Genomic DNA, 23,457 nt, shown 5'->3' on the forward strand with positions numbered 1-23,457 from the left:
TTATAGAGCGAAAAATACGGTAATACACAAAGCTAGTTAAGTTCACCTAAAGCAAAAACATGAACCCCGTCAAAAATTACTGGGATAACGGAGAACCTTCATATTTTCTCTATCTCTGAGGGATGCATCAAAAGTAGCACTAGCAGAGTTGTACTGAGACAGGGGCACACCTACTTCCTCCATCCCCTGCCTACCCCCAAAATCTTCTTCAGTCGGTCCCCCATCCTTCAGAGCTAAATTTTGAGGGCGAGCAGGGCACCGCATGAGAGAGGAGAGATTTCTGTTCCACTAGCACACAACGCCTTATACTAGTGGAATGGGAGCATTGGATACCGCTCATATTTTATAAACACACACATACTTTTAGTCAATTAACTAATGAATATATATTTATAAATATAGTTATTCCCACTTCTCAGCCCTCAAAAGTAAAAGGCTTTAACACATGCCTTACCTATATTGGGATGGTTTAAAATCTTCATTATCCTCACTTCCCTGAACAGCTGGAACGGAGAGAAAAAAATACAACCGTTTATGATAAAAAAAATATCACCAGCCGTTTCTTTTTATTTTAAAGGGTGTATAATCACATTTGAGGAACTTGGAAAAGGGTTCTTATATCTGAAAATGGTTTAAGAAACACCCCAGCAAAAAGCAAGCCGCACATATTGGGACACAAAGCTGTAACAAGCTGATGCTAAAGAGATTTCAGAAGGACATTCAAGCTTCTTTGCATGTCTTCTTAATCTGAACTCTAGAAATACTTTAGTGCTCCAAGTGCCAAAGGATGAACATTCCAGGAATAATTATACAGTTTGATATGTATCTGGAATCTGTCCAGTTCTGGGTCAAAATAAAATGTTTACCTCAAAAGGTTTCACAATGATTTTTGTGACTGTGCCAACAAGCTAGCACAAGTATCTAATAAGAATAGTGGGCAGACGCGAAGGAGAAATTTCACTGCTGTATGCTTTCCTAGTGGTGACATCCAAGGTATAGAAGAATGGCCCAGTTTGCAGTGTTCAAATGAGACTGTATGATCTGTGTATGTCTGAATAAAACCCACAGGTCTTGCTAATTAATTAAGACAACTCCCCAAAATTTAGTTGCTTATGCTCTAAACAAGGGCTGTGCAATTCCTTCCCACAAATACTGCTTTTTTAAAAAAAGGTTGTAATAAAACCTCCCAGAACACCACAGATTTAACAGTGCAGCTCAAGACCTCTAACAGTAATCTGCTTTTTCATATTGCAAGATAAACAAAAAGCAATCATAAGAGTTGGCAGAGGATTAAGTCAAATGTCAGCTGTATGGGGCACTTCCTGGGATACCTGGCAGATGTAAGGGATTTAAAATATATATACTATATTAAAACTTCTCTTTTTCGAAGTCTGAGATAACATTGAATAAAAATTCCCAAACTCCTCATGTATATATTTAGCAAATTGCTCCATCTATTCCTGAGACTGATGGTAGCCAATCACTCAGAGGGCAACATGACAAAAGGATTCCTTTGGGGTTTAAAATTATATCAAGGAGGAGGAGAAAACTCTGGTCCTCTTAAGTTTCCAGAGATGCCTACACAGAAGAAAAAGTGGGACATACAAAAGTTTATCCATCTGTCGTTCCTTTCCTTTCCTTTGTGTGTAAAAAGTCTATTATTGCATTATGTTGCTAGGCCATTTGCCTTATACTAAATGCACATTCATTAATCAGCAAATCTGAATCCATGTTTAAATATTTTTAGTTCTTGCCTCACAAACAATGCAACTTCCATTGAAGCATTGACAAATAAAATACATGATAGACAGCACGTATAATTTGGAGGGTGTGGGTGTCCAGCTTTTGAAGACTCCCCAAGAATGAAAAGTCTGGTTCCTAGGAAGTGCAGTTATCTTACAATTCTCTGCAAAGGAGTGTTCTGCTCTCACATCCTTTCAAGAAACCCAGGATTCCAGATGGCTGGAATCATTTCTTGATTATTTTCTAAAAGCTGCCCTTAATGCTAAAGGAGGGAGAGCAATCAAGTGGTTTTGTATTAAACCAACGACTCTCCTTAGAGATATATTAGGGCATTGCTAGAATAGTATGGTGGAAAAATATGGTGAGTCAGCATACAAACTACAAAACTATAGTAAGCTGTATGGAAAGCAGCATAATTTTATAGTCTGAAAGTCTAGCAACAATCCAGGTTACCACGAACAGCTGAAAGGAAGCAGGGAAAAGTGCACAATCTCCAAGAGAGAAACCATGGGGAGGGTGGAGTACCAAGTCCTCCCCACTTTTCACCTGAAAGCCACACCCAGGTTGCTTCCCCCAGTAAAGATTCCTGGCTTGGGCTTGCAGCATTTCAAGAAAAATCCAATTGGTTTGAGATGGGCTGCAGTGAGGGAAGGGGGTAGGTTAAGCCCCAACTCCATCCTGCTGCTTTTCAGTTTTTCCACAGGAGTTGGGTTCCCAGACTTGAATCTGTCATTCACTTTCTATCTGTATTGGTACTATTTTTAACTGGTTTTATATGTGGAACTGTTTTCAAAATGTTTGTATTGTTTTTATATGGAAATGTTTTAAATTGTTTTTAGACATGTTTTATGGTAACAACTGTTTTATAATTGCATATTCCACAGTTGTAAACTGCCCTGAAACATGGTGCAGGGCAGGAAAGACGCCTAGTAAAATAAATAAACAAATGTGCAGCTCCAGTCCAAGAAAGTGCATCCCAGTAAATGCTTAATGTTTAATACATTTTGCCCATGAGACAAAACAGCAGAAGAAACAGAGGCTCTTGTTCAGTTTATGCAGCAGTTTGGAGTACTAGAATAAGGAAATAAGATGGATAGGTGTTATTTCAGACTTTTTTCGTATGTAAATTCCTAGTTCAAATGGGATCAAATTCATCAGATAAGACTGTGCACTTTCTCCCACCCCCTGCAAAATGCAGGAAAAAGTCAGCATTAAGTTGAAACCACCATGGACTGTGGAATTCACTGAAAAATGCCAACACAAAGTTAAAACTAAGTCAGGGCTAACATGAAAAATACTACAAAGGGATAGGAACTAAAATACCTGAATGGCTAAACAGCTAAGTGAACCTACCTTCTGTAGACTAGTTGGGTTCAACTGTGTTTTGTCGATTATTTTTATTGCAACCTAGAGAGAAAATGGTTTACAGTTAATATTTGTTAACAAATGATTTCATATTACAGTTCAGAGATATTGGTGATGCTAAGTGCACCACCCTTTGAGCACAGACTGCACAAAACAAAATGACAAACACATCTGACATGATCTGAAGATTCAAGCATTAGTACTTAAAACCTGTGGATCAGGGATGCTGTGGATCTATCATGAACTTTCATAGGAGTATCAGACAATCTTTGTCCAAAATCAATCACAAGCTGCATTCCATCACATGCAACTTATGTGGCACCTGTGTTTGTGAGAACCTAACCTGAAGGCAGTCATCAGCATCCTAGAAAATGGAGTTGGTGCTCAAAAAGCAAGCATGCGACTTGGCCACCAAAACAAAACACAAATATAAACTGGATAGAAAATAATTCAGGGCTCACAATAGTTTATCATTAATGAGATCTGAAAGAGGTTCTAAATATTTTTGCTTGGGATCTGCACAAAAATATGTTGCAGTGTCGTGTTCCTGTTCACTGCTTGCATCTGTCCATCAAGCCCTCTCTAAACCCTAAAGATTTCTTGTATTTTTGCAAAACAGGGGTTTCCCTAAGCCTGCTCATACCTAAGCCAGAATGCCTGGGGCAACCCAGTCTGAAGGGCAGGGTATATTATTATTGTTGTCATCATCATCATTTCCCTCCTCTGTGTGCATAGGTCAATTCTGGCATCATAAGCAATAGCACTTACACCTGACATCTGATATAGACAGAATGATGATAGAGTGCAATATGGTGATTTGCAAATAACAGGAAGAACAAATCTCGGTCCTTCAAGGACTGAGCCATGAATGGAACACTGGATCCAATCAAATGAAATTGCTACAAATACTTAGACAGACATAGTTACATTAGGAAAAGAGGGGCAAATGAAAAAAGCCATGTTTGCAAAACTAATACAAGATCAATTATTTCAGAAGATGTTTTGAGTTAAATTTAATTCCTGGTGCCAGTTCATGCCACTTTCAGAAGCTCTGTTCAATATTTCAGCCTCAGTAGCAGCAAAAGAGAAAGAGCAATGGGTACAGCGGCAGCAGCTAGGGAGGTGACAAATCATATGACTGTTCTATATACTAGAGGCAACAGCACTGGAAGAGCAGGTGTAATTCTCAAACAGAAAAAAGAATTATGAATCCAGCCTTTGAAAGAATACCAAAGTCTCAAAGGTACCCTTAAGGCAATTTAAGGCAATTCAGTTTTGTCCCAAGGGCATGTCACCTCAGCAAATTTATGAGGTGTTCAGTTAACCATGTTTAGTGACTGCTACTCCTAATAGATAGAAATTCGGCCTGTTGTCCCACACGTAAGAAGAAATCTGTGGATCAGCTCAGCATATGAGAGAGGAAGAAAAATTCTCTTTATTCACACATCTCAATCATTTAAAGCATTTTTACAGTGCTCTTCATCAAGAAGAGTTGTTAAACCCCCTGGCATACACCAAATATGAAAGTTTTAATACCAAGGAGGATTTAAAAGCTTCTCACAGTGTACACTGAACTTTCTATCTGCAGATGATGAAATTTCAATTTCCTTCCTTCCTTTCTAAGCGGCTGCTGCATCTCAGACAATCAACTTTAACAGAAGTTTCTACACAAGCGTTACACTGAGCTATAAGCCTCTTTGCCTTGATTCAACTTTCAACAATGTGTTCAACACAGATCATCCCTATACACAGCAGCACCAGCCAATCCTGGTAAAGACGACACAATGCTGCAAGCCCCTTCTGCGACTCACCAGATGCACATTGATCCATAGCTTTATCACCTCCAGACCAGATTAACTGTAGCACCGTATACTAGGGGGATGCTGCAAAGCTACTCACAAACATCAGCTAGTATAAGACAGCTGTCTGTTGGCAGATTGGCCTTCCTTTTGTAACTAGTGTTATCACACTTGCCTGCGATCCACATTGAATTCCATTGCACTTCTAAGTGCTCATTTCAAAAGGTAACTTTTCAAATGCTAGGAATCCTCAAAAGCGAAGACAGCAGTTGAGCAGCAACAATAGGTTATGCCTATTACCCAGCCCTATCTTTTCTTTAAAACAATACATTCGCCCGGATTTGCAAACATATTTTATATTATATTATCTCGAGTACCCTCTGGACAGACACTCCTTGAATTTATCAGAATAAGTCATCCATCTACTTCTGAAGTAGCTTTCTGAAAAGTATCTGGAGACGAAGGCAGCACCTTTCCATGAATATGAAAGCAAATATGTGACCGAAGAGAATATTCACTGTTAAGTGCATGTGGAGAATGTAAAATTGTGGGACACAGCTGGATCAAGAGGATGTCCGCATATTTGAGTTCCTTTATTTTTGTCTATAGGAATTAGTACTTTATTCAGTACATAACTAAAATAAAAATAAATGCATTTCACAATGATGCCAAGTCGAAGCGGCAGCACCATAAGCAGCAAGAACTCCAGAAGTTATCAAAAAGTGAGCCACCATGCCATCCAGATTTGCAAATGCAAGAGAGATTAAGGAATGGCCATCTTTTAAGCAGTCTGCATCTTTTAATCAGGTACAAGTTCAAGGTGGCTTAGAGACACATAATCACCAATTCCCAGGGTGCTGGTGACTAGCACAAAGCAACAACCTGAGTAATTTTTTTGCTAAGCCTGCTCCCTGCTCCAAAAAAATGTCAGCGTTCAGTCCAGACTTCAGTCCAGTCCATTTGCAAGGGAAACAGAGCTTTCATTTCTCCCAATTGTCCAAAATTACATACTCGCTTTGAATGGTTTCTGTGCTCCCCCATTATTAAGGTCTGCCTCACACTTCAGTTCAAAAATAAAACTACATTCCACACATGCCGGCTATTTCTTATTTTTGGAACGTGATCCTGAAAGAATTTAAAAGCAAGTTGCTCTGAATTTAATGCAACTTACACCCAAGTAGGATTACAGTAACATTAGCATACTGCATAAATGAAACCCAGATCATGAGTTTATACAAAATGTAAAGTGATGCATTTTTTGTTTACGATGAAAGAATGTATGACACAAACCTACTCAAGCATGGCAGATCCAGGTTAACCAAAGGAACATAACCTCAATTTAAGATTAATTATCAAAACTGAAAATTAAGCTGGGCTACAATTGGTCCTAGACCTTTTAAAAAGGCACAACAACAGTCAATACATTTAAAACAAAACTAAAACAATACAAAATAGACACTCAGGGCAAAGACCCATTTACTCAGCTGGGAAAGCCTGTCAAAACAAAAATGTTTTCGATTAGAACTGGAAAGTACAGATAATGAGCACCTGTTACATCTCAGCAGAAATACTATTCCACAGAACAGAGCCAGTTGAACCACTACTATATTTAGCTAGCTGGTTTTTCCAGGTGACACTAATCTACAAAACTGATGATTCAAAACTGATGATTCAATTCTATTCCTAAAAAAAAGATTTTTAAGAGTATTGGCAAAATATTGCTAGGAATACCTATGAAGCACAGAAATTCATTTGAGTCAGGAGGTGGGAAACCAATGGGCTGATATTTATTTATTTTATTTCCGCAATAAATGTTATTCTCTCTATTCTGGTTTACACACATTTCAGTCTGGAAAAGTATCTTCTTTGGATCAAACCTTTGGGGTTTTTTATTCAATATAAAGATGGAGTATTCATGCACAGTTTTGAGGTAACATGATTATGTGCTAAGTTCACACTATTACTGCATTTGCTGGAAATTGCTGTGTTAGGGACTTCTTGATAAAGCCAAAATATTAGTAATAGTAGCATTAATTATGGTAATTAAATTTGTATATTGCTCTTCATCCGAAGATCACAGGGAGGTTTAATAATAATAATAATAATAATAATTTATTATTTATACCCCGCCCATCTGGCTGAGTTTCCCCAGCCACTCTGGGCGGCTCCCAATCAGTATTAAAAACAATACAGCATTACATATTAAAAACATCCCTGAACAGGGCTGCCTTAAGATGTCTTCTGAACGTCAGGTAATTCTTTATCTCTTTGACATCTGATGGGAGGGCGTTCCACAGGGCGGGCGCCACTACCGAGAAGGCCCTCTGTCTGGTTCCCTGTAACCTCACTTCTCGCAATGAGGGAACCGCCAGAAGGCCCTCGGCGCTGGATCTCAGTGTCCGGGCTGAACGATGGGGGTGGAGACGCTCCTTCAGGTATACAGGACCGAGGCCGTTTAGGGCTTTAAAGGTCAGCACCAACACTTTGAATTGTGCTCGGAAACGTACTGGGAGCCAATGCAGATCTCTCAGAACCGGTGTTATGTGGTCCCGGCGGCCACTCCCAGTCACCAGTCTAGATGCCGCATTCTGGATTAATTGCAGTTTCCGGGTCACCTTCAAAGGTAGCCCCACGTAGAGCGCATTGCAGTAGTCCAAGCGTGAGATAACTAGAGCATGCACCACTCTGGCGAGACAGTCCGCGGGGAGGTAGGGTCTTAGCCTGCGTACCAGGTGGAGCTGGTAGACAGCTGCCCTGGACACAGAGTTAATCTGCGCCTCCATGGACAGCTGTGAGTCCAAAATGACTCCCAGGCTGCGCACCTGGTCCTTCAGGGGCACAGTTACCCCATTCAGGACCAGGGAATCCTCCACACCTGCCCGCCTCTTGTCCCCCAAAAACAGTACTTCTGTCTTGTCAGGATTCAACCTCAATCTGTTAGCCGCCATCCAACCTCCAACCGCCTCCAGGCACTCACACAGGACCTTCACCGCCTTCACTGGTTCTGATTTAAAGGAGAGGTAGAGCTGGGTGTCATCTGCATACTGATGAACACCCAGTCCAAACCCCCTGATGATCTCTCCCAGCGGCTTCATATAGATATTAAAAAGCATGGGGGAGAGGACAGAACCCTGAGGCACCCCACAAGTGAGAGCCCAGGGGTCTGAACATTCATCCCCCACCACCACCTTCTGGACACGGCCCAGGAGGAAGGAGCGGAACCACTGTATAACAGTGCCCCCAGCTCCCAGCCCCTCTAGACGGTCCAGAAGGATGTTATGGTCGATGGTGTCAAAGGCCGCTGAGAGATCCAGCAGAACTAGGAAACAGCTCTCACCTTTGTCCCTAGCCCGCCGGAGATCATCAACCAGCGCGACCAAGGCAGTTTCAGTCCCATGGTGAGGCCTGAATCCCGATTGGAAGGGATCCAAATGGTCCGTTTCCTCCAGGCGTGCTTGGAGTTGTTCAGCAACCACCCGCTCAATCACCTTGCCCAAGAATGGCAGATTTGAGACTGGGCGATAGTTGGCCAAATTGGCCGGGTCTAAAGATGTTTTTTTAAGAAGCGGTTTAATGACCGCCTCTTTCAGCGGGTCTGGGAAGGCTCCCTCATGGAGGGAAGCGTTCACCACCCCGCAAAGCCCATCGCCCAGCCCTTCCCGGCTCGCTTTTATCAGCCAGGATGGGCAAGGATCAAGGAGACAGGTGGTCGGTTTCACTCGTCCAAGCAGCCTGTCCACATCCTCGGAGGTAACAGATTGGAATTGATCCCATGTAACAGGACCAGACAGAACTCTAGCACTCTCCCGCCCTGGCCCTGCTCCCACGGTGGAGTCTACCTCCTTCTGAATCTGAGCGATTTTATCTGCAAAAAACTTTGCAAAAGCATTGCAGGAGATCTTGGGGTCCCTACCAGGCCCCGTTGGTACAGGTGGTTCTGATAGATTGCGAACCACCTGAAAAAGTCTCCTGCTGCTGTTTTCTGCAGATGCAATGGAGGCGGTGAAGAAGGCCCTCTTCGCCGTCGCCATTGCCACTTGGTAGGCTCGACGTTGAGCTCTAACCCGTGTCCGGTCTGATTCAGAATGAGTTTTCCGCCACCGGCGCTCTAGCCGTCTCAACGATTGTTTCATCACCCTCAGCTCCGGGGAAAACCACGGGGCTGTCCGGGCTCCATGCAATCGGAGAGGGCGCTTCGGAGCCAGACAGTCAATAGCCCTGGTTAACTCCGCATTCCAGCGGGCCACCAGGGAATCAGCTGAAAGGCCATCAACTTGGGATAGAGCATCCCCTACCACTCTCTGGAAGCCAATTGGATCCATTAAGTGGCAGGGGCGGACCATCCGAATCGGTCCCACCTCCCTGCGGAGGGGAAGGGTTGCGGAGAAGTCCAGTTGCACCAGGAAGTGATCTGACCATGGCACTTCTTTTGTTTCACTTTTAGTTAATGTCAGATCACCAGCATCCGTAGAGGTAAACACCAAGTCTAAGGCATGTCCGTGGCTATGAGTTGGGCCAGACTTATTCAGGGACAGCCCCATGGAGGCCATGCTTTCCACGAAGTCCCGAGCGGCCCCTTGTAAGGTCGTGTCGGCATGGATGTTAAAATCCCCCAGGACAACCAGGCTAGGTGTCTCCAGGAGCATATCCGCCACGACCTGAAGCAGCTCGGGCAGGGAATCCTTGGTGCAGCGGGGAGGTCGGTACACCAGTAGGAATCCTGTACTGCCCCTATTGCCCAACTTCCAGAACATGCACTCAGAAAACTGGGTCTTCCCAATAGGACGCCTGGTGCAGACTAATGACTTCCTAAAAATCACTGCAACCCCCCCTCCCCGCCCACATGACCTGGGTTGCTGTGCGTAAGAGAAACCTGGTGGGCAAGCAGCGGCAAGGGCAGGCCCATCTGCTTCATCCAACCAAGTCTCTGTTACACATGCCAGATCAAATCCTCCATCCATGATCAAGTCATGGATGGCAGTGGTCTTATGAATCATTGACCTGGCATTGCACAGCAACACTTTCAGGTCATGTGGGTATCCCTTGCTGATTCTAGTATCCATCCGGTCAGGACCAGACCCGGAGGCAGGAATAGTCCTCAGACAACGACTAAACCTGCCTCCTCTGTAATGACATGGTCTGGTCTTAGCGTAACTCCTCCTCCTACCCGTGATCACTGAGATCGGTTGTCCCAGTGCATTCCCCCCTGTGGAACATGCCCCAGCCATTTTGTGGGCTGGGGCCCACTCCCCGGCAGCCCTGACCCCTCCCCCTAAGAACAAAATAACAACTTATACAAACAAACAAAACTAATAAAACAATACAAACAAAAAATGTAAAAATTACAAGATCATCAAAAAAAAAAAAAAAAAATTCCCCAAACCCAACCAAACATCCATCCCACCCCCACCCCCCACATACAAAAAATCCAAAAGAAATTTTTTTAAAAATATATTGGCTGCTCTTTTATGCTTAGGCATATTTAAAATAGCTTTTTGTTTTCGAAACATAAACAACACTGTACCTCTCTGCCAGTAAGAATGTGTCTGGCCAGTTTGACTTTTGCAAAATTCCCCTTTCCAATCGTTTTAAGAAGCCGGTAATTCCCAATATGGGGTTGTTCATCTGCACAGGAAGCTATAGAATTCCTACAGCGGGCACCAGACCGACTAGGTCGAGGGGGAGCTTCCTGCCGTCCTTCGCCATGAGAGGTATGCTGTAACAAAGAAACACACATATTTAAGACAATGTACTTTGCAAAACATTGTTCCAAATCAAAGAGAGAACAGACTCCAATGAACTAGAACTTGGCGATCACAATTAAATTAATGGGGCAGTAGATAAGGGCAGACGAACAGTGTTTCACACAGTGACTTTTGTCATCATAAAAGGGAAATGAACAAATTCATGGAGGGATACAAGCCATGATACATAATAATATGCTGTATGCCCATCAACAGTTCCTCAGTATTATCCAAGTACAGTGGTACGTCGGGTTATGAACTTAATTTGTTCCGGAGGTCCGTTCTTAACCCAAAACCGTTCTTAACCTGAGGCGTGCTTTTGCTAATGGGGCCTCCTGCTGCAGCTGACGCGCAATTTCCATTCTCATCCTGGGGCAAAGTTCTCAACCTGAGGTACTACTTCCAGGTTAGTGGAGTTTGTAACCCGAAGTGTTTGTAACCCGAGGTACCACTGTATAAGATCTGTAGTGCTCTTGTGGCATCCAAGGAACAGATTATTAGCTTCACCCTCTAAAAAGTGCATTTCAGGATTTGGCAAATGTGTCTTAAGGAATCATCAAACAGGAAAGTTGGCATTAACATAGAACAAATGTGGGCAGATGCAGCCAGGAACATATAGGCTACAGTCATACCCACTTACTTAGGAGTAAACCTCACTGAACTCAACCAAACTGTCTTCTGAGTAGATGTGTATATAACTGCATTGTTAGGCTTTGTTTTGGTCCACAAACTCAAATAGAAACAGAGCCCAAGCATGTGTAAATCTATTTGCTCACACCTCCTTCACTTCCCCAGCTCTTCTAATACAGTGGTGCCCCGCAAGACGAATGCCTCGCAAGACGGAAAACTCGCTAGACGAAAGAGTTTTCCGTTTTGGAGGTGCTTCGCAAAACGAATTTCCTATGGGCTTGCTTTGCAAGACGAAAATGTCTTGTGAGTTCCTGCGGGTTCCCCCCCCTTTTTCTAAGCCGCTAAGCTGCTTATCCGCTTATCCGCTAAGCCGCTAAGCCGCTAAAAGCCGCTAAAAGCCGCTAAACCGCTAATGGCGCTAATCCGATAATAGGGATGCTTTGCAAGACGAAAAAGCCGCTAGACGAAGAGAATCGCGGAACGGATTATTTTCGCCTTGCGAGGCACCACTGTACATTTTTCCTGTTTCCATTTGTTAAGCTATTCTGGCCTCTCCATCCACCCCACTCTCCACACTGTCCAAATGCAGGTGGTAACCTCATTGAGGCAGAGACCTGCTTTTCTTATATTTCCCTTGTATTTCACAGTGCACACTGATGAAGCTGTAGAACATAACAAAATGGAAGTGAATCACTGTTCCTCTTTCAACAAGGGCTGTAGCTCAGTAGCAGAACACATCTCTCAGATGCAGGAAGCTCCAGGTTCAATTCCTGGTATCTCCTGACAGGGCTGCAAAATATCTATTTGACAACCTAGAGAGCCTGTGTAGACCAGAGGTAGCCAACATGATGCTCTCCAGATGCTGTTGGACTACAACACCCATCATCCCTGACCACTGGCAGGGTGTTAGGAGTCAAACAACTGCTGGAGGACATTGACATGTTGGCTAAACCTGGAGAAGACTATTGCTAGGTGAACCAAGGACCTGGTGCAGTATTAAGCAACTTCCTACATTTTTCACCAAATCTCTTTTCTAAACTTCTTTAAAATATGTTACTAATAATATCTACAGAAACATTGCTTAGGGTATAAAAAGAGTTCCCTAGAATTTTCTACATTGTTAACTGCAAGACAAGGACATGATGAACAGCAGGCAATAGTTTTAGACAAACTCAGTAACGTCAATGATGCCACTATAGTCTTCATCCAGAGGACCATAGCTGAATTATCTAATTCTATCACAATTTTTAAAGGTCTTGCCACTAAAATTGCTTTACCTGAAGTAGCAGAAGTGCTAACGTATAAGAAATGATAAAGAAATATAACAACGTAAGCCAACTGCTATCAAAAGCCAACTGAGTAACAAGTAGAAATGCATAGAACAGCCACACCTACAGTGATAACAAAAGCTTCTTCATTCTGCCTTTTTCACTATTAAGTCCTAAAGAAAGGGAAATTAAGTACTGAAGAAGTGATGTGAAAATGTATGAAGTGACTGACGCACAAACAAAGTTGCAGAAGGTTGTGAATGGCAAGACAACTGAAATGGTGTGCCCTGTTCTATTTGTTTTTAAAGGGGAAGTGGTATATGTACAGGATGATGTAGCGCTTGGCAAAGCCTTAACTGGCCTATTTGCTCTGACATTAATGGGATGTGAATCTGTACACACACACACACACACAGAGAGAGAGAGAGAGAGGGGGGGGGGAGGGGGAAAAGAAGATGAGAAAAATGACCGGGTCATTGAGAAGACATTCTGGTCCAAGTAGCTAGACAAAATAAGCAAACTGTGATATGGTTACCTTACAAACATGCACCTAAATTGTTTCTCTACACTCAAAGTGCACAGCACTTTCTACTAAGGGTGTGCACTGACCAAAAGCCCTTTGCTAAAGAGCTGTGATTAAAAAGCTTTGGTAAAATCATTGGCTATTGTATCTAGAGTAGAGAAGCCAGCACATTCACACAAGAACTTATCTTGCACAGCACTGCTTGCCTCCCTCTCAACCTCCCCCCACCAATCTGTTCTGGGGGTTCCACCACTCAAAGCAGATCTGGAGGGCCATGAGGCACAGGGAGAGCAGAGAGGAAGTTTTTGTGTGTAAGTCCTTGTGCCAATGGGATGTTTTCATTGAATAAAACCTAACCCCCTTAAATTAGTCCTGTCATTGACAAAAGAGCTCTCCCTCCTACCACCCACCTGCTTTTCTTATAGGGCAAGCTTGGGTCGAAATGTTTAAAACTTTGCTGATACAATGCACGGCTTTTTTACACATCCGTATCTCTGAATTGCCCCAGATCACTTCAAGATCCATATTTTAGCTCAAGATGCTTCTGAAAGCTTTTGCTTTGTCCTGCCCAAGCCACAAATCTGGGGTGCCCTATTTCAGTTACTGATTTGGGATTCATTCAAATCTGATGCACTTCTAGTTTCTACTATGTTAAGGATCATCTCATTGGCAGTAAATATTGGCCACCAAGACAACTGTAGAGACTTCATTTTAGTTTAGTAGTTGTGGCATCTTGCCAAAAACACCTCAAAGACTATCAGCTGGCAAAACAAAGTGAAAAAGAACTTGCAGACAATGTAAGTTGAATTTAATCCCTCTCATTCTAAACATCAAGTATCTTGTGCATGGACAATGCCATTCCTTCTGAATTCCAAATAATTATTTTAAAAGATTCTAAATAACCTAGACAGGCAGCTTTAGGTTGTGCACACACAACAGGTTCTCCTACACTCTTCATAAAGGGAAAATATTGTGTTGTTTTGAGACTTTTACAGCATTTTTTCTTTAGTCCTGTGCTTGAGAATGCCTCAACAAGGTGAAAGGCTCTGTGGAAAAATATGGTAAACTAGCACATAAAGGTGATAAAATGTAAAAAAAAAATCCATGCAAAGAGTTCACTTCTCTTTAGAAACCACATTTTCTCATTTCCTCGCTTCAGTCTTCAGCCATTCTCCTATTTTCATTTTTCTTCTATCTTTTCCAACATACTTCACAATTTATATCCAAATGCCACCCCATCTCATTTATCTTTTCTCCCCATTATCCTTACATCATTTTATCCATCACTTCCAACCTGATGGGCCCTGACCCAACCAGCTTATCCTTCCATCAGATGCAGAGCTTTGGTTTTTAATTACTGATGGAAGCAGTGGGAGGGCATCAAGAACTAATAAAAAAGCAACAACAGAGTGTTACATAATGTGTGCAATATAATCAGCAGTCTTTGTTCAGAGGCTGAAACTTTGTGTTGAGTTCTCTGTATTTCAGTGCCAAGTGAAGAAGCCAATGGATCAAAAGCTAGTGGAAAAGTAAACCCTAGAAACATCATTGCATGAAGACTATGTTGTGTTCCTGGGCAGCCCACTTCAGGGCTCCCTACCAATAGTCACAATGAGACAGTTTAGGATTTACTTCTCAAGTAACAGATTTTGGGGTACCATTAAATAGGCAAAAGCTGCCCATTATTTAAGATAATGGGGGTGCCATTTGGATATCCCACCAAAACTTCTGCAGTGCTCAAAGTCAAAATACGGAACAGGGCACAGTACAGGTCAGAAAACCAGAAGAGGAAACCTTTTTATTTTTTAATAGAAATAGTCAAGCCTTCATTTATGTGTATTCAAATCCTTCATTGTGGAAAATTGATCCAGAATCTGATTTAAGAGCTGGCAGCCACTGAGAAGTCAGCAATACACAGGAAGAAAGTAGCACAGATAAAAGCTGACAAGCCCTGCTTGAACGAAACTATCCTGACAAAGCAAGAAGGGGTGTAGATTTTGTCCTTGTGATAGGAGTCACTGCCTTCTCCAGTTTAAAAAACTTTTAAAAGTCTACAAAATGCTTATGGACAGGGTTTGTGATTTCACAAGCTACTTCCTTGTCAGCGACTGAGCAAGATCTTATCTTCTGGAAGGACAAGAATAAAGCAGCAAACTAAGGAGAGAGAAATAAATTGCGTAACATGCATACATAGAAAAAAGGCAGAAATAAGCCAGCTTTTTGAACAAAATTTATAACCCACCTTTTCAGAAAAGCTTTCCCCTACTGATGTTCCGGCATCCTTTCCCATTAAGAAATAAGCATGAAGGAAAGCAAGAAAAGAAAAATGAACAAAAATAAAACCTGGGAAGTGTGGTGTTGGAATTTTAAGGAGATACTTGTGCCAACTTTCAATTTGTACATATTGCAAAAAAGTTAACACATTGCAAACATTAGCAGCAACTCAAAGAACAACCATTCACCAAGGTTAAAAATTTCATGACTGACTATTCTAAAAAAGTAACCTGAAAATGAAAAACCTGTCATATGAAATTTTACACCCACTGAAGGGGAAAAAATCTTATAATATAAACCGTGTGCATGCTTAGAAAAATTAGTTTATTTAAGGAAACCTATATTTATTGTATTCTGCAGGGAAGTTGTAAGTGCAAATGCTTACCTAAGCACGAAAGGCAACAGAAATAATTCATATATTCAAGTTGAATAATGCACAGCAGCCTAAACCTATCTATGAAATATTTCAGCTATAGTAAAAAGAATCATCATTAAGATATATCTCTGGATCCCAGATAAACTCAAGCGGATAGCAGTACATGATTAAATTATAAAGCAATAAACCTTTAAGAGCAAGTGTGCAGGAGTAATTGAGGATACATCTTACATGCCTTCAGTTTTACCCTACCACATAATCTGTATTTGCACTCTACACAATTCCCTTCCCTAACTGCATTAACACACTTCTCTACCATGGGCATAGCCGGGGGGGGGGGGGTAGGGGCAGCTGCTCCTCCCCTAAATCAATACAAATCTGAGGTTCTGCCCCCACAAAGCCTGCCCCCACAACAAAAAGCCTGGCTACACCCATGTTCTGTAGTCTAGACAGGGAGTTGTGTAGGCAGCAACTTGCTCCATCCAGAGAGATGCTGTCGTGAGTCAATTAGTGGGAAGTGATCTCTCTAGGAAAGGGAATTGTGCCCCCCCCCAATCCAACCAACATCATCACTATTTCTTGGGAATTCTTTAAATGTGTTTGATTTGGAAATAGAACACAAGGGAATATGTTAAATTTCAGATCAGAAACACCCAAGTATTTGTGCTCAACAGCATTCGAGTAGTCAAGCATCTCTATTACAAGAGCATCAAAAACAAGGTTCTGTCATTCTGTCATCATTCCATAGCATACAGAAATGACATTTGTTGGGCTACTTAACTTGAAACTTTGCATACATTATCTACACGATGTGATTTTTCACATTTATCGCCAAAGAAGAATGTCTAGTTGCCATTTTGGGGCAAGACCGCTCTAAAGTCCTATTTTTCAAAGGACTGCCTGCCTGTGATTGGTTAAGCATCTGGTTAGTTCATATGGCAATCCTGAGTTAGGTTAAGAACTTTGAGAATTTAAATAAGGAAAGTCACTTTATCCAGGGACAGTCCACATATATATTGGCCTATTCCTACCTCTCTTTCTTAATGGTGACACAGAACATTCATAACATAGGAATATTCCTGGGCAGTGGGGTGGGTAAGTGAAGTCAAGCTACAACAATTAAATATAAAATCGTTCATAACTATAACAACTGCACAAAAAAAGCATTTTGGTTCCTGAAATTCATTCTGATTGTGCAGATAAAATATAACTGATAGAACTCTACAGGATATTGTATTAGTGTGTGAAAATAGTCTAGACCCAATGATCTCCAGAAACGCACCTCCAGATGGGTTATGTCATGCGCCATCTTGGCACCCAGGCATCTTCACTTGGTTGCAAGTGGCCAATAGGTGCAAAATACGCCTGGCTAATTTTGAACACTGCTACGTGCACTACAAGAGCCCCATCCCATGCAGCAAGACCCGCAAATACCCTGCCCATTCTGTCTCCTGCTCCACACTAAAACCTCCACACACACCCCGCAAACCCACATAATTTAACACATGAACACCCTGATATCCAACAAAGCAGTTCCATTAGCAAAAAGATTTCCACTTATGCAATGGAATTTCTCTTCCATCTCCTATTTTCTCCCCATGCCCCCCCCCATCTGCTCCATTAAGCCAAATGGGAAGCCGTTTTTCCCCACCATATATTTATTGTTGTCAATCTCATGTTGAGGGGGAGATAGGAACAAAGTAACATCTGAAGCAAGAGTAATTTTTGAGGCTTAAGGGAGTCTGCCTGCCAGAAGGTTATCATTGATCAAGGAGGATACGGAAGTTAAAGAATATAGTGCAATCCTGTGTCAGAATACTCAGAAGCCTCTCTGAACAAAAGAGGCCCATATCTGTTCATCTGCACACATTTTAAATAATTATTATTCATAATAACAAAATGTATGCAGGTAACAGCTTGTTTGTCGTTTCCCCTCTTCCCAGAATAATTCCATAACTTGGAAATAATGCACAGCTACCATACAAGTTTCATGCCAGACCAAGCATTGGTAAGGATTAAGTGCACTAACCGGTGGAGTAAGAGCCTGGGTAAATACTTTGGGGGTGGGAAGAGAAAGATTGTGATTGTTTAACTGATCCTGAGAGAACATGCTATCTTGGAGGTTGTATAGCTCCCTTCAACTGCTGCCTGTGGCTCATGGGTTTTGGAGGTGACTCAGATCTGTACGAGATTTTTCTAGGTCCGCCTAATGGCATTTTCAAATTTATAATTTTAACTTTCAAAAAATGATATGGCATGGCAGGTCATTAGGAGAATAAAATAAACACTACTGTTAAGCTCTGGACCACGGTCTCCCAAACTTGGGTCTCCAGCTGTTTTTGGACTACAGTTCCCATCGCCCCTGACTACTTGGTCCTACTAGCTAGGGATAATGGGAGTTGTAGTCCAAAAACAGTTGGAGACTCAAACTTGGGAACCCTGTCCTAAACCAGCCTGAGCTCAACTTCTAACACTGTGAGCTGCATTTCAGTCTATGTATTATTCACAACCCAGTGCTCCATAGTGTTTGGAGTGTGAATGGAAGCGTACACATAACTGAGAACTGTCAACTATATTCAACAATAGTTACAGAACTACTTTCTTATGTTCAACAAGCCCTAATGTTTTAAATGCATTTTCTTCACTTAAAGAAAAGAAAACCTACTTCAGAGTGCAAATTGTTCAACTCTTCCTAGTTTCAACAGCTGCTATTTAGAATTTGCTGGGCAACAAAGAATGCAAATAATCACTCTCAGCTGCACCAAATACAATTAGGTGTAATCTGGTACATTCTTGCCAAAACTTTTTTTAAAAAACTTGCAAAATTACAAATGTATTTGAAATCCCAACCTTTTTTAGAATTCTGTTTCCTAATGTAGCAAGTTATAGAACAGCTAAAGCACGGGTGTCAAACACAAGGCCCGCGGGCCGAATCCGGCCCGCCAGACCTCGTCATGTGGCCCGTGTAGCCGCCGCCAGCCTTCACCTTTTATTCTCGCTTTTTTTTTTGACACAAGAAAGTTTACATGGTGCGGCTCCCTACTCGCCCGCCCCCTGTCGCTCTTAAGGACGTGGCTGCTGCTTCAAATGTCCCCGCGTCTCTCAACTTGCGCCTTCGTTGTTGGGGGCCGAAGCGAGGAGAGCAGCTGGCTTCTCTCTCCCGCTCACTGCTGAAAAAGAGCAAGCGGAAGGTCAGGTCTCTCCGCGCCATGGAGGGGGTCTTTCTCCTCGCAGAAACTTTTTTATTCCAGCCTTGGATCTTCTCCGGGGATGCTGGATCCTCCCCACCCGCCCCCCAAACTCCCCTTTTCTTCCAATCCTCAGCCACCTTGGAATCCCTCTTGGTGGGAGAGAAGCGCTTTTGGCTTCTGCAGAAGGTTTCCCTTGCTGCCGCCGCCACCACCAGCAGCAGCGGCAGCCCCGTCTGTCTGAAACAGCCGCTGTTTGGTTTAATAACACAGTTTTGTTATGTCTGCTCAGCTCCGGCCAAGTGGCTCCTTCTCTGCGAGCGGATCCATGTGCGTCCACGTTACATTGGGGGTTCCCACGGCCACGCTTCCCGTGTCTCCCCCTCCGCCCTCCACCGAGGCGCGTCCCCTTGCAACATCTGAAATTATTTTCTCAGAAATGCCAACTTTGGGGCTCTTCTTTTCTTCTCTCCCTCCCCGCCCCCCCTCCGCTGCTCTCACGCTCTCCCCCCTGCTGATGGCGGCGGCGGCGGCGAGCTTGGTGGCGGGAGGAGGAGAAAGCAGGAAGAGAGAGAAAATAAAATTCCCACCAGATGTTAAGAATCCATCATCATCATTTTTTTTTTTTTTAAAGAAGAGTCCGCTCCCAGGGTGGGTGGCTTCGAAAGCCCCTCTCTCCTCGCAAGTCCTGCTATTGCTTCCCGATCCTTCCCGGCGTGCAAACTCGCCCTGCGGGAGGCGTCCTCTTCTCCTCCGCGCTGGATTTCACCAGCCCGGGGCTTCCCTTCCTCTTCATTTCGCCTCCCTCTCCATCTTTGCACAGCCAGCCTTTCCAGGACTGACGATGCCCGTGATCAAGTTGTTCTTTGGGAATATGGGGTGGCTGGTGGGGGGGGGTGAGTGGGGAGGAGAGAGAGGGGGGGGGCACGCGCACACACTCCAAACACCCTTAAAATAAATGTAAAGTGGACCGTCTACATTATTACAAAAAACAGTAATAATTGAATGCAGTGGCAATAATTTATGATAATAAAGAGTGGACACATAGTCCTACAGATACAACTGGCCCTTTGAGGGTGACCATACTGCTGATGCGGCCCCCGATGAATTTGAGTTTGACACCCCTGAGCTAAAGGAAACCTATTTTCACTTCATATCATGAATACACAGTGATGCTGGGATAGTAGAACAAGTTCATAAAATGATACAAACTGTCCTTGGACAGGGTCTTTGCTATACTGTATAGAAAAATTCAATCTCAGTAGTATTGTTCCAGCTTTGATATTCTTTCAGGCTGCCTTTTGTCCCTAAGGCCTTGACACTCAGCCCTCACCTTCTATCTTATTTCATCCACTTACCCTTGAAGTCCCTAACTCATCCTCTTGGCTTCTATGAATTTAGAGCAGCTCAGCCTATGGCTAGTGCAGACAGAAGCAAGATGTACTGAATTCAAGGGGACACAGACACACACACACACACACACACACACACTCTCTCTCTCTATATATATATTAGATATATAATCTAATTGCCAAATGGTGCCTTAAACCTGGGTTACAGTCTCCACAATGGAATGTCTAGGCGCTGTTTTCATTTGTTTTTGTTTTTTGCAATGGACTACATTATTATTATTATTATTATTATTATTATTATTATTATTATTATTATTATTTCTATACCGCTTTATATTTTAAAGAGCAAATCTCAAAGTGGATGACAACACATTAAAACATCAAATACAACAATGCAGAACAAAACAAATTCAAGCTTCAAGGATAATATTTCAGATCCGTCTCTAAGTGACATCATGCTTTCCCCAGTCGCCAACCCAGCATGCATCTTCATATGGTTGCAATTGGACCTGTGCCAGTCGCAAAACGTGCCTGGTGCCTGGCTAATTTCGAACACTGATTTCAGTCTATGTGATTTATATTTCTGTTCCTATACTCATTTTCACATGATCATTTTCTGCAAGATTGTTTAAACCATGTGGGACTTCTGCAAGTGAATTAACACAGAATCCACAAAGCACTTGGCTTGTTATGAATATTTTAGACTTCAAGTGCAACATGTCTACCATAATCACAGTGAAAACTTTTAAAAATAGAGAATCTGTGCAGCCTTTGCTCTTTTACACACATTAAGTTCTTTTATAATTTCCATTATTTTATACAAACTCTCTTTCATATGGTGTTAAATCCTGGGGATGGGGCAAGTGTTCTTTTGTAAACAAACCAGTCCCTAAAAATAGATCCAAGGGAACATATTTTTGCAGTTATATACCTTGAGCAACTGTGCTGTACTTCAATGTGAACTGAATGCAAGGTCGATTTTGTGTAAGAACTAGACAACAGGACAGCCAAAAGATTGTAACCAAAAGTCACATTCCAAATTAAATGATAAAATATTTCATTGTGGAAAGGCAATCCGTTATGCTCTCTAGGCTACTAGCTTCTTCTCCTTCCCAATCATACAGCTCCTAAGAATGTTAAACTGATTGGCCAGGTATACCTGCCAAACAATAATCAGTTTAAAAAGTTGACAGCAGACAAAGTATAATCTTTATAACAAATAGCTTGATCACCTTAAAACACATCCTAATTTTTCCTCCACATTAAAAAGTACACCCTAACAAATCAAGCCTTCAAAGGCAACTAGTGTGAAATTATTAAACCTACAAAAAGGGCATAATTCAAGGACAGTAGTGCATTAAGTAGCCAATAGAAAGCTAACAATATTGACCTGTCAAGGCCTACATGACTCACTGGATCACCAGCATATGTGATCAACAGAGTTCTTCTTACTGTAACGTTTTCATGTGTCAGTGTAACTGCATTTCACATAGAGTTTAACCGTGTAGGTCAAAGGCAAGCACACATACTCTAAATATAGACTCCCATCTGCAGCCAACCTGCAGACTGGGGAAGACTGACAAAGCCGGGCATCATCATGCCAAGGAGCTAGAAATGGGAACAGCCTGGCAGCCAAAAGAGTTTAAGGCCTTTAAGGCCAAGGACTATTAAAATGCCAAAATTCAGCCTCTCACTTGCACTATTATTTTCTCAGCTCCTGCTTAGTTACGTAAGCAGAAGTAATCATTAGTTTGGGCCACAAGAATGCTGTATTAATGTGATGTTATAAATAATGAGTACAACCTAGCTGCTATTAATCATGGAAAACACAAATTTAATGCTAGAGCCATGCAACAGCATAACCCCAAATATCTGGGTGCCTATATGAAGGTGGAATTAGATTTAATCACAAAATAAAAAGATAAAGGTGAATAAAGTGGGGGGAGGGGGGCTAGAAAGAAGTGACACATCCAGAATAAGGAATTATCCAGCAATAGCACAACAGCTTTATTGTAGTGCAGGAATATTCAGAGTGGATTTTGTTTTTAAGAAAAGGGAGAATCTGTAGCACGCATCTGAGATTTACTATATCATCCAAGTCACACTGACTTTGTTCACTGATCAAAAGAAGTTTTTACTGACCTCAGCACTGAAGTGTAAATATAGCAGCTGAAGAGCAAGATGTAGTCAAGCCTGAATCATCAATAAAACTGCATACTAAGTCCAATTCCCATATAGCCATTGTTAGTAATTATGTATGAAGCCAGAAGGACACCCAATGGTCAAAGATCTGAGATTGATGTTGGAAAGTCCCTGTTCAGATTTTTATCCTGTGATTCAGTGTCGTGCTATTTTTAAATAGTCAATTTTTGGCCAAAAAGTTCACTTACAGATTTGATCCCCTAGGCTAGCTATAATAGGAGCTTTGGGAGTTCAGTATCGTAAAGGTCAAACTCCAAATCTAAGAGGGATACATGATAGCACCTCAATTATTCCATTGCCTTGATATACATACCAAGTGATCTAAAATGTGCAGATCCATATTCAGATTATCAAAGCATGCATATTTTGTAAGATAAGAATGGCCACAAAAGGCTTTTTTTGATGCAGTAGATATCTCTGATTCCACAGTGCAGTTCCAGGTATATGTCTCTGACTGATAGCACAATCCTATGCAAACTAACCAGGGAATAATCAACACAGTGGAATTTACTTCTACATAAAAATGCATAAGACCATACTGTGAAAAGAGCAGCGATGCACAGCCCAGCAGCAGATATAATGTGGACCGGACTTCATAGCAATGCCCACTGCTGATGTCAAAAGTGTTACTACAGAACGGAACAGGCTATATTAAAGACCTATTAGCAAAGGCAATGCAGTATCTTTTCACTGATCAGCTATTATAGCAGAATTCACTATGACATCCACAAGGCCACTGTACAGGCAGACTGTACAGAAATGGGTTTCTTTTCACGTCATAAATATGCCTTCAAAATGACTGAACAAAATGTGTAATAGCTTCCAGGAACCTTGATAGTACTTCCTATGGGATGAAGGCTAGTCTAGAAATACAAACAAAGGATGGACTGTAGCTCTGGCTAAAGAATCTGCTTTGTGTGAAGAAGTTCCCAAGATCAATCCCTGGCATCTCTGAGTAATGCTGAGAGAGGACCCCACTTGAAATCCTAGAGA

At 42.2% G+C, this 23,457-nt stretch overlaps 1 protein-coding gene across 8 annotated transcripts in view; it reads right to left on the bottom strand.

Annotated features, from left to right (window-relative positions):
• Positions 1-23,457, bottom strand: part of MARK3 (microtubule affinity regulating kinase 3) — a 71,615-nt gene that overhangs the window by 42,369 nt on the left and 5,789 nt on the right. For 4 of the 8 annotated variants that reach the window (XM_081860566.1, XM_081860562.1, XM_081860564.1 and 1 more), the window contains exons 2-5: positions 15,315-15,353; positions 10,432-10,623; positions 3,097-3,150; positions 455-503 (exon numbers count right to left, since the gene is read on the bottom strand). In XM_081860566.1, the coding sequence (XP_081716692.1) occupies positions 455-503; positions 3,097-3,150; positions 10,432-10,623; positions 15,315-15,353 (334 nt within the window). The remainder of the gene's footprint in view (positions 1-454; positions 504-3,096; positions 3,151-10,431; positions 10,624-15,314; positions 15,354-23,457) is intronic. The other 4 variants (XM_081860568.1, XM_081860565.1, XM_081860567.1 and 1 more) reach the window with 1 other exon arrangement.

This window comes from Podarcis erhardii, assembly GCF_964252035.2.
Source record: "Podarcis erhardii genome assembly, chromosome: 1".
Classification (NCBI taxonomy): Eukaryota; Metazoa; Chordata; class Lepidosauria; order Squamata; family Lacertidae; genus Podarcis; species Podarcis erhardii.